This window comes from Bos javanicus, chromosome 19 (genome assembly GCF_032452875.1).
Source record: "Bos javanicus breed banteng chromosome 19, ARS-OSU_banteng_1.0, whole genome shotgun sequence".
Classification (NCBI taxonomy): domain Eukaryota; kingdom Metazoa; phylum Chordata; class Mammalia; order Artiodactyla; family Bovidae; genus Bos; species Bos javanicus.
In genome coordinates this window covers 33,671,390-33,682,579 of record NC_083886.1, presented here as the reverse complement: position 1 = coordinate 33,682,579, position 11,190 = coordinate 33,671,390, and the positions used below count along the sequence as shown (strand labels likewise).

Below are 11,190 nucleotides of genomic sequence, written 5' to 3'. Positions count from 1 at the left end.
TTGCCTGTGATACCATCTTCTGTTGGCCCCTCTAGAACCCTCTTGCCCCTCCCCCAAGGGGCAAGTCCCCATGGATCCGCCTACAGTTTCCAATTGGCTGGATTCCTGCATATTTGCATTCTTGCAAGGATTGATTCTCTTCCTCTGCCTCCTGACCACCGTCCAGCCAATCACCTGGTGGCATCCTACCGGTCCTAGGGTTTGGCCCTTCCCTTCCCCCACCCCACGTCTGGCTGGACCCCCGCTGTCCTGGCTTCCCACAGTACCTCCTCACCGCCCTTTATCACACTGAGTTGCATCTTTGCCTCCCCCAAGAATTCCTCGAGGCAGGAAATGTGTCTTGTTTAGGTTGTGTCTGGAGCAGCCATAAGCACTCAGTAAATATTTACTGAATGAATGAACTCATCTCTGGCCTCAGCCTCTTCCTGCTCCAAGTCATAGCGAACAGCGCACCCCAAACAGGCATCTCTGAACTTCCCTCCCATCAGACGACTCCCCTTCCTGAGGACTTCCGGAGCCTTCTGTTGTTGACGCTTCAGATGGAGACGTGGTGGCGTCTGGTGCTCCTTCTTCTGCTAAAGATATCGAAAGAGAAAGCACGCAAATTTTGAGGTCAAGATTTGTGGAGAATGGTTACAGCTTCATCTTTATAAAGATGAAAAAGAGCCTCTGACACCTGCACAGATATGTAGGGAGGAGGGACGAGCATCAGTGTGTTCTACTCACCTTTCTCAGGACTCTATGCCCTGGGGTCCTTAAGCCCCTTTTAGTTCCCATAAGACAGACGATCCCAGGCTCTCAACTGGAGAAGGCAGGCTTGAGCCCGCAGATGTATGACTACAGCAAGTCTTGGGCAGTACCGTGAGCACTTGATCAACTTTAACCCCCAGTATAATAAACATGAGTGGGAATGAAAAAAAAAAAAAAACTAGATGCTAGTGATGGGCACTGTCTGTTCAGATAAGCTTCTTGTAATTGAGAAGGTGACCCTGAAGGAATCTTCCACTTTGAATGGCCCATCAGCACCCCTGAGGAAGTCAACTGTGTATTCAGTTGTGAAGGATAAGGAGAAATAACAATAGATCCCATACAAAGTGCCAGAAATATATTGGTGAAGACTGAATTGAGACCGGAAGATGACATTAGGGATTTCAAGGATTTGAGCTCTCTTTTTAAAATCCCTGATGATAAATCTGTCATCCCACTTTTGGGCAGTTTCAGGGACAGGTCAGTCTTTCCAGATGGCGCTAGTAATAAAGAATCCACCTGCCAATGCAGAAGACATAAGAGACCAGGGTTCCATCCCTGGGTTGGGAAGATCCCCTGGAGGATGGCACAGCAACCACACCGGTATTCTTACCTAGAGAATCCCGTGGACTGAGGAGCCTGGAGGGCTACAGTCCATGGGGTCACAAAAAGTCGGACACAACTGAGCGCTTGTCAGCAGCAGCAGGAATAGGTTAGTGATGATAGCTTGAGGGCTGCCACATCAAAGAGGACCCAGTGGAGTGACGGACACCAGGTGGTGATGACCACTGTTTGAAATGCTGCCAGATGGACTTTCCCTTAGAGAAGACCCAGAGTTCCAAGGGGTGACTGCTTAGTGCTGTTCTCAGTAAAGAACATGGAGCAGAGGAAAAGGTACCTGAAGAAGAATCCAAGCTCTCCAGTGTTAAACTGAAGTGAAGTCTAGGCTCTCACACGCTGGTTTTCAGACTTTAGTAGGAATCAGAACCATCTGGAAAGCTCGTGAAACCCAGAGCTTCTGACTCAGTAGGTCTGATACCAGGTCCGAGGATTTGTGTGTCTATCAAGTTCCCAGGGAATGCTGATGTGGTCCAAGAAACACACACAGAGAACCAAGGCTCTCAGCCTCAGCTCCATATTAGAGAGTCAGTTGGGGAGATTTTCATATTATAAAAATTTTTTCAGGTTTACTGAGATATAACTGACACATACCATTGTGTAAGTTGAAAGGGTATGTCTTGATTGAATATGTTTATTAATTGTAACTTAGGGAATTCCCTGGTGGTTCAGTGATTAGGACTCTGCGCTTTCACTGCAGGGGCATGGGTTTGATCCCTGGTCAGGGAACTAAGATCCCACCTGCCAGGTTATGCAGCGTGGCCAAATCAATCAATAAATTAATTAAATTGCAATTTGATGATCACCACTGTATCAGCTGGGCTTCCTTAGTGGCTCAGAAGGTAAAGAATCCGCCTGCCATGTAGGAGACCTGGGTTAGGTCCCTGGGTAAGGAAGATCCCCTGGAGGAGGAAATGGCAACCCACTCCAGTATTCTTGCCTGGAAAACCCCATGGACAGAGGAGCCTGACTGGCTACAGTCTACGAGCTCCTCTGTCCTGTCCCATAACTGCCATTTCTTTTTTTGTTTGTGGAAAGAACCTTTAAGATCTGCTTTCTTAGCAACTTTCAGGTACAGAATACAGTATTATAAGCTATAATCACCATGGTATATGTTAAATACTCAAGCTTTTATAATTGGAATGTTGTACCCTTTGACCAATATCTCCCCATTTCCTCCACTCCCGGCCCCTGGTAACCACCATTCTGCTCTATTTCCCCAAGTTTGCCGTTTTTAGATTCCATACATAAGTGAGATGACACAGTATTTGTCTTTCTCTGTCTGACTTATTTCACTAAGCATAATGCCCTCCAAGTGCAAGCTCAGGGAGCTTTTGTACCAGTGTTGGGGCCTTGTCCCCTGGAGATTCTAATGTAATTGTTCTGAGGTGTGTTAGAGCGTCAGTAATTTTTAAGACCTCTCTAGGTCATCCGAGTATTTGCCCAAGCTTGAGAAATACTGCTCTAAACTGTGCCATCAGGTTAATGAGTAGATTTTAGGTCCCTTTTATTACCTTTCTGTAGAAAAAGCAAGAAATTGACGGGCTGGGGTGCGAGGTCAGGTCAGCACTCAAGACCCACAAATATATCAACCAGTGGCATACTCCTGGGTTTGAAGGAGTGAGCTCTATAAAATGCAGGCTTTTCAACACCAAATGTTAACTGGAGACCTATTTCTTAGCTGAGCAGCAGGCATCCCCCCATTTGGAGGGGTGCTCTTCTCACTACCTTTCCAAAATGGTAAGCTGGACTCAACCCCAAAAAGCAAATCGTTCCCTCTTCAATTCTCTTCCCTCCTTCATGGCAAGAATGCACATCTCAGGTTAAGTGCAAGCCTTCAACAGGAGTGACCTTTGCCAGGAGCAGAGGTAAGCTTATGGCAAACATGGTTCGAGTTATACATAACTAGGAATTATTAGCATCAATTAGTTTTTGTTCTATTAATATTTATGCTTTTAATTACAATCGCTTCTTTATGGCATGAGAGAATGGCTATTCACTTGAAACTGTTAAGGTGTCTCCTTTTTAAATTGAATAAAATTTCAGTTCCACAAAATGAATTAAATCCAAGACACCTAATATACACCATAGTGCCTACGGTTAACAATACTATAGTGGATTCTTAAGAGTTTGCTAAGAGGGCGGGTCTTGTGTAAAATGTTCTTACCACAAAAATATAAATAAAAATAGTGGGTGGGGGGGACTTTGGAGGTGATGGCTATGTTTATGGCGTTGGTTTCACGGGTGTGTTCTTACACTAAACTCATCCAGTGGTATACGTTAAACATGCACATTTTTTGTATACCAATCTCGCCTCAATAAAGAGGCTTATAAAACAAACAAAAATAAGAGGTCAGGATTCTTGAGCCTTAATTTATTAACTTAGTGTCGGCTACTTTAAAATGCAACCAGAGGGACTTCCCTGGTGGTTCAGTGGCTAAGACTCCGTCTCCCAATGTAGGGGGCCAGGTTTGATCCCTGGTCAGGAAACCAGATCCCACATGCTAAAACTAAAGATCCCACATGCTGCAACTAAGACCAAATAAGACCACAGCCAAAGACATAAATATTTTTAGAAAATAACAATAAAATAAAATGCCACCAGAAAGTAAATCTCAATTGAAAATTTTAAAATATCAAGTAGAAGAATGAATCGAATGTTTAAAGTAGTAAATAATAAACCATATAACCATGGAGATGGTATGCTTTGTTAAAAGAAAACAGGTTGTTTGCTAAAGATATGGACCCTGATGCTGGGAAAGACTGAAGGAAAAAGGAAGAAGGTGCCAGAGGATGAGATGGTTAGATAGCATTACGGACTCAACAGATGTGAATTTGAGCAAACTCCAGGAGAAAGTGGAGGACAGGGGAGCCTGGTGGGCAACAGTCCATGGGGTCACAAAGATTTGGACACAACTTAGTGACTGAACAACAACCACCACCTCCCTGTCCATCCACAACACATAATAAAACACAGAAGTACCCACGAGTTGGTAAAATATATTTTATTTGTTCATACAAAGAAATAGTATGAATTACCAGAATTTCATTTTCCTAGAAACATCTTTCTCTGTGTAAAATTAATTTGTGTTATACATAGGACAAAATACTTGATTTAATTTTTTTTTTCCTTTTTGTACATATTGGCTATTCTAACATCCAGGTTATAGAGGAAACAGCTAGGATTTGCACAGTATTTCAGATTACTGGGTTGAACGAAACTCAGTCATAAATTAATGTTATAAAAGTGAAAAAAAAAAAATCTAACCACACCTTGAAGTTTTATTGACCATCTTTCTTGATCAACTGAAAAGAAAAGGACATCGACTTCCACCTTGGCCTTTTCGACACTGAGTGTTTCTAGTTGAATGGACTCTTCCATTTTTCCTTTCTTATGAAAATATCCTGGCAGGACCTGACACTCTGTTTCTCCAATGTCTATAATGTACCTGTCACTCAGAGTGACTTCCTAGGAGGAAGGAGACAATTTCTCCTCCTTCATCTTCCAACTAGATGTTCATCATGCAGTCTGTGTACCTAAACACCTTTCCAGGTCCCACGTACCAAGTTCACAGACTCCTGGACAAACACCTCAAAGACAGCGTGGGCTAGATAGGAATAACAGAAACCTCCGATTTTTTTCTCAGCATTTTTGTTTGTTTTTAAACACACTGAGTGGAGTAAAGAGTACCTCATGAATATCAGAGCTTTTCCTGTAACCTGGAAGAAACCCAAAACATGTGTTAGGACAAAATTTGCCAAGAGGTGATATGGCGTTTGCCTTCTAGCAGCGAAAAAGTTAAGTTGGTGATCTTGCAGATGGCTGGAACAGGAAGAAAGTTAAGGCCTGATTTTATGTGTTGCCTGACTTCTCCAGGAGGAAGGCATGTGGGCCCTGTAATAAGTATCACGCGATGGAGTGTAACCTTGGGAGCTGTCGGGAGCAGTCAGAAACCGCAAGCCCTCAGACCCCTAGGAAGAGATGCACAGGAAATATGATTTATTTGTCTTCTACGGAAAAACTCACTCTAGTCCTTCAATGCTAATTATCAACATCTGTTTGGATTCAAGGATTTGACCTAGAATGGAACCTTGACTCACTTCAGTGTTCATGACTAAATGACCCTCCTTCAAGCTGAGGATTTCCTGTTTCAGTTTTAAGGCAGAGAATAAACAACTTAATCAAAAATGGTCCAGCTTGAAAAGACAAGCAGGGACCCGGAGGGGAAGGAGAAGCTTGTGTGCATTTCCCCCACGGCTTTGTGGCAAGCCCTTCTCTGAACTACTCTGCAACTGGACATCACGTGCCACAGCAGGGCACCAAAGCGGCCAGAAAGCAGACGGCGCAGGAGCAGGTGGTGGCTGTGGACTGACTCGGACTTGAAGCCATGTTCTACTGTAATGGAAAAGAGGCGGTGTTCCGGTTTTATTTCTAATTAGCTTTCTGACTGGAGAAATGCATGATCAATCAGCACCCTTATGAGGATGTCTTTGACACCCAAGCAGCAAGAAGGGAGAACCACCCCGTGATTATGGGCGTTCCCCTAAGTGCAGGTTCACCTCGGCTTGGTAGAGGCAGTAACAAAGCTATGGAATGATTATAGCATCTCAGGAATGCACGGCTCCCTGCCCCCTCCCCATGTCCATCCTCCTATACCCAACCTACATGATGACAGTTTTGCTGCTAAGCACAGACTAGCTACGTGGGCAAAGACAAACCAGCTTATCCGCAAGACATCCCTTAAAGACCAGTGTTTTGTTTCTCTAGCGAGCGAGTTATCGCATAGAACAGACAAAAGTGTCCTTTGTAACTATTGCAACCCAACCAGGTTGACCACATCTTCCCATATATTCCTTGATGAAAGTATAATGCAAATGACAGTTCTTTGATGGTAGAACCATTCTGGGTTAGAAAACTGAGGATCAAGTGAAGAGATTATTATTATTATGTCATATTGCTATACGGTTACCCAAGAGCCACTAGCTGGTCAGCATCAAATGACTCCCCCAGCCTTCCCACCCCACCCCTCCCTCCAGAGAGAAGCAGAGGACAGCATTCCACATCAGCAGCTACTAGGCTGGTACTTCTCCTGCCAGGGCCTGGCTAGAACAAGAGACAGCCCAGGCTCGAGTGTCACAGGCAACACGAGGCCAGCGTTCCCAGTCTCTTTTTATAAGAGCCACTCCTGGTTCTGTCTGGCTGTTGGCTACAGACTATGTTGTCTGAGATGAGCTAGAAATTTCAAGGAGAGGAATTCCAGACCCCAAACGGGGGCTGGTCCTGGCATCTTGGTGGAGTCAGGAGGGAAGGCACCTGACCCCTTGAGGTCTTGACACCCAGCACCCCTGGTTTATGCTGGTCATTCTGCTAGCCGGGGGGATTCTTTGGTGTGTCAAGGCAGAGACTGTCTGCCTGAGAACAGAGCATGATGCACTCGCATGCAAATTAGAAGGGAGCATCTTTATTTCTAAAGCAGCAGCCAAGCACAGGACCTGGGAAAGGTGCTGTGGGGTGGTGGGCGGGGGGCGGAGGGGGTTCTGACATTTACATACACTTCAAGCCAGTTGATGAACTGGGGATGGGGCAGAAGAGGAGGCAAGGCGGCAGCCTTCAAAATCAAAAGCTAAAGTCCATGAACTTGACCCCTCACCAGCAGGCTCTAAGAGGACATGGATGTCCCTGCCAAAGTAGCGATTCTCCCCAGTGCTGAGTGGACTTGAGGGGGTGTGGGGGCGGGGCGGCGGACCCAGCACTGTGGTCTGGAGTCTGCGCCCTTGGACGTGTCAGAAAGTGGCCGAGGAAGCTGCCACGTGGCAGTCTGTCACCTCAGAGCTCCCAGAGGTGGCCAGGCAGCCAGGGAAACTGGAGTTTCAGAACAAGGAGATGACAAATGAATCCAGACAGCGATCGAAGGCTGCATACCCGTAACAACAAAAATCTCAAGTTGTGCTTTTCTTTAAATACAATGGGTAGAAAGGAAACTCAAAGGAGGAAAAAAAAAATGGAAGCACCATCCATTGCAAGGACAAGAAAATATCAGAAAACACTTTGGAATGTTAACAGATTACGTGACTCTCTAAAAGAGTGTGGCTAGGCAGCTTAGTGAATTAATTGCTTATGAATTAAAAATAAATTATTATAAAATAGATTTCTGTACATTTTACATACATATAATCTCTCTCAATATTTCCTAAGCCCAAGAGGGTGCCATCAGTCCCAGCCGAAGTCGTGGCCCGTCATCTGGTAGAACTTGCGGTTGAAGGGCCGGTAGAAATCCCGCAGCTGCCGCAGCACCTGCACATCGATCTCGGGGTGGGGTCTGCCCTTGGTCTTGCCCAGGCAGTGGGGGCGGCCGCTGCCCTCCGCCTTCTTGAGGCAGGGGAAGCCCTTGGTCTGGTTGAAATAGAAGTGCTTGTCCGAGATGATGCGCTTGAGGCCCAGGAAGTCCTGCACGCGGCCCAGCTCGCCGGCCGGGTCGCGCACCAGGCGCTCACCGCTCACGAAGAGCATCTGGCGGGCGGGGAAGTGGCGCAGCCAGCGCTCCAGATGCTCCGCGTACAGGCCGATCTGGATGGCGCTCCACGAGCGGTCCACCAGGCCCGCCGAGCGGTTCCGGAAGGCCAGGCTCTCGAAGCTGGGGATGTCGGGCCGCTTGGACAGCGTCTGCGTGTAGTCCGACACGGCCCGGGTCACCGGGTCCCGCACCACCACCAGGAGCTTGGTGTCCTTGGACATGGCCGAGATGCGCGCGGGCGCCTCGCGCGTCACGAAGTAGCTGGGCGTCTTCTCCATGGTGATCTGGCCGTCCAGGGTCCTCGGCATCAGGTCCCTGCGCGGAGCAAACAGACCAGGGCGGGTCAGAGGTCACAGCTCTTTGGTCACACGTCTCAATAGCAATACTTTTTTTTTTTTTTTTTTGCTATTCTTGCTTTTTTTTCTGATTTATTTTTTAATTAGAGGGTAACTGCTTTAAATATGTTAATTTCTGCTGTATAACACCCAAGAACCAGCTGTATGTATCCGTATATCCCGTCCCTCTTGAGACTCCTTCCCACCCATCCCGCCATCCCACCCCTCTAGGTCATCACAGAGCACCGAGTGGCAATGTCAGTACTTTTAATCGTGGCCCCATCTAATTTCAATGCAAGTCGAATTTCAGAGCTGAGAGATATAGGTACGTCCCATCTGAAGGTTGGAGGCCAGATGCTCTCCACCTAGGATGGGAAGGCACTTTAATTTAGAGTAGAAGGAGTAAGATTCGACCTTCTCTGAGATCTTCCCCCCAGTGTCACCTCTCCCTTATTTTGGGGGGTATTCAGCTTTTAGATGGCCCCGAATATCTGACTTCAGAACACAGAGACCTCTGGCCTCTGGATACGTGCCTTTCAAAATAATATCACCTGGAGCGCCTAGAGATTTTGGGGTCCACGTGTCCTCGCTTTCCTGCCTTGCTGTGCTTATCACGTTGGGACAAAAACCCTGTGGACACGGGAAGGAAAATGTCCCCTGGGCCAGTCAGGGTGTACTAGCATCGCCACAGTGACCACTGACCAAACGCCTTCACTGTGAAAGACATCCCTGAAGGCCTCGAGGCACACAGCTGCCAAGAAATCGGGAGGATTCAGATGAAGTATAAACTGCTGCGAAGAGAGAATTTGCTGAGACACAATTCTAGAAATCTCCAAAACTACTTCAGATTCCATTTTTTATAGCTAGCTGGTGGAAATCTATTTTTTATAGATCCCTGGTGTATGATGCAGGAGCTCAAATTCAGTGCTCTGTGACAACCTAGAGGGGTGGGATGGGGTGGCAGGTGGAAGGGAGGTTCAAGAGGGAAGGGACATGTGAATGCCTATAGCTGATTCATGTTGATACATGGCAGAAACCAACACAATATTATAAAGCAATTATCCTCCAATTAAAAATAAAGAATTAAAAAAGAGACAGGGACTTCTCTGGTGGTCCAGTGGCTAAGACTCATTCCTTGCTGCCAATGCAGGGGTCCTAGGCTTGATCCCTGGTGAGGAAATGAAGGGTCCACATGCCACAACCAAGACCCGGTACAGCCAAAATAAATAAGTTAATAAATAAATATTTTTAAAGGGAGAGAGAGACTTGTATGATATTTATTTATTGCTGCATAATTTAAATGTAACTATATAGGCAGAACTTGAGCAAATTCCAGGAGATAGTGGAGGACAGGAAAGTCTGGCAGGCTGCAGTCCACGGGATCGCAAAGAGTCCGACGTGACTGAGCACCTAACACTCAGGCTGTTCTAAACGTCCAGCTTCAAGCCATCCCTAATCTGCTGAGACCAAAGTGCTTTACGGACATGTTTATAGAAATGATGATATAAACTCACACGAGCCAGAAAGGGCAACAGACTCCTCCTTCACAGCGAATTAGAGGAAGCGGGCGTCTCCCTGATGGGGGGTGGCCCCACAACCCTGCAACCAGCCCCAGCTTAAGCTAAAGCTGGATTAACCCACTTTGACCATGTACCACTTAGATGAAGGTAGCCCTGTCATCAGGCTAATTCGATGGAGGATTAAAGAGGGCCTAGCTCTCAACTTATTCTGCATTTCCCTCAAAAGCAGGTCGAGTCTGATTAAGTCCGAATTTTTTCCCTGTGTTCAGCCACCTACATCTAGACCAAGTCTACAAGAAGGGTTCAATAGTCAAAATCCAAGTGCTATCCCTATGACTGAAGAAAACCCTACCCGCCACGTTCTCCAGGGCCACGCACGTGGGGCAGGTTTGGAGTCTGTCTGCAGAGGGTCTGAGTGACCGAGCACAGGCGCTGAAGTCCAGCCCCTGGTCTGACTTTCAGCACCCCGTGGATTGAGGTGTGTGCCCCTCACCTGTCCATGCCTCCATTTGCTCAATTGGTCTGTGAGAAAAAGGATGATGCCCACCACCCAGGGTTTCTCCTTGGGACCGAGTCTGGGAGCGAATCGGTGCCAAAGAAAGGTTGTCAGTTCCCTACTGTTGACAGCGTCAGGGAAAGGGTGCAAGGAGGCAAGGGTCACACGCAGGGAGTGGTCACTCCCTTGGTTCACCTGTAGAGGAGCCACAGGGATGCCCCTGGGACAAGCAAAGCTTCAGGAAGAGTGGACGTGGCTCTCTGCCCACCTAGGCTCCAGAACCACCTCTGAATCTTTGCTGCATGCATCCCCTCGACGTCCCTAAACAAGGGCCTGGCGATCATGGAACAAAATGGCCAAGTGAGAGAGCCCATATCAGGATGCGCAGAAAAGGAACAGGAAACGGTCACCATCTTATAGTCCAAAGGCACAGCCTACTCAGCCATAATGCATCTTTGGACCAGGGTCAGATTCTTGGGTGACCCCCTGCCACGCTGCAGTATGAGCTCCAAAGGAGCCCGTCTCCCCAGGACAGTCCAGAGGTTGCACACAGATGTCAGCAAGCACTCAGGGTCTTAAGACTTTCCCTGTTTATCAATAACAGCTGGGGAACTGCTGACACGGAGTCTCAGTCCCCGTCCACTGCAGGCTCCACAGCCGCCTTTCCCTGAGTGTGTGTGGTGTGGACACAGAGAGCTGATGGGCGAATGTGCTACGGGGTTCTCCATCATTTCAGCAGGTGCTCCCTGAGTCCTCTCCATGGGTTTCCAGGTGCATTTCTGTGGCAGGGGGAGGGGAGTAGAATAAGCCACACGAAATATGTCTCTTTGGGTTAAGGATTATTTTAGGCTGATTATTTCTAAGAAACAATGGACGTTGAAAGGCTCTGAAAACCAGTTAATGCTAACTTTTAGTAAGAGACATTTATATTTATAAGGGAAATGCTGGGAAAGATTGAA

At 47.1% G+C, this 11,190-nt stretch overlaps 1 protein-coding gene across 1 annotated transcript in view; it reads right to left on the bottom strand.

Moving 5' to 3' along the window:
• Positions 1-4,355: 4,355 nt before the first annotated feature.
• Positions 4,356-11,190, bottom strand: part of LOC133232123 (heparan sulfate glucosamine 3-O-sulfotransferase 3B1) — a 43,089-nt gene continuing 36,254 nt past the window's right edge. The window contains exon 2 of the mRNA XM_061391126.1: positions 4,356-8,195. Within this exon, the coding sequence (XP_061247110.1) occupies positions 7,577-8,195 (619 nt within the window). The 3' untranslated portion in view covers positions 4,356-7,576. The remainder of the gene's footprint in view (positions 8,196-11,190) is intronic.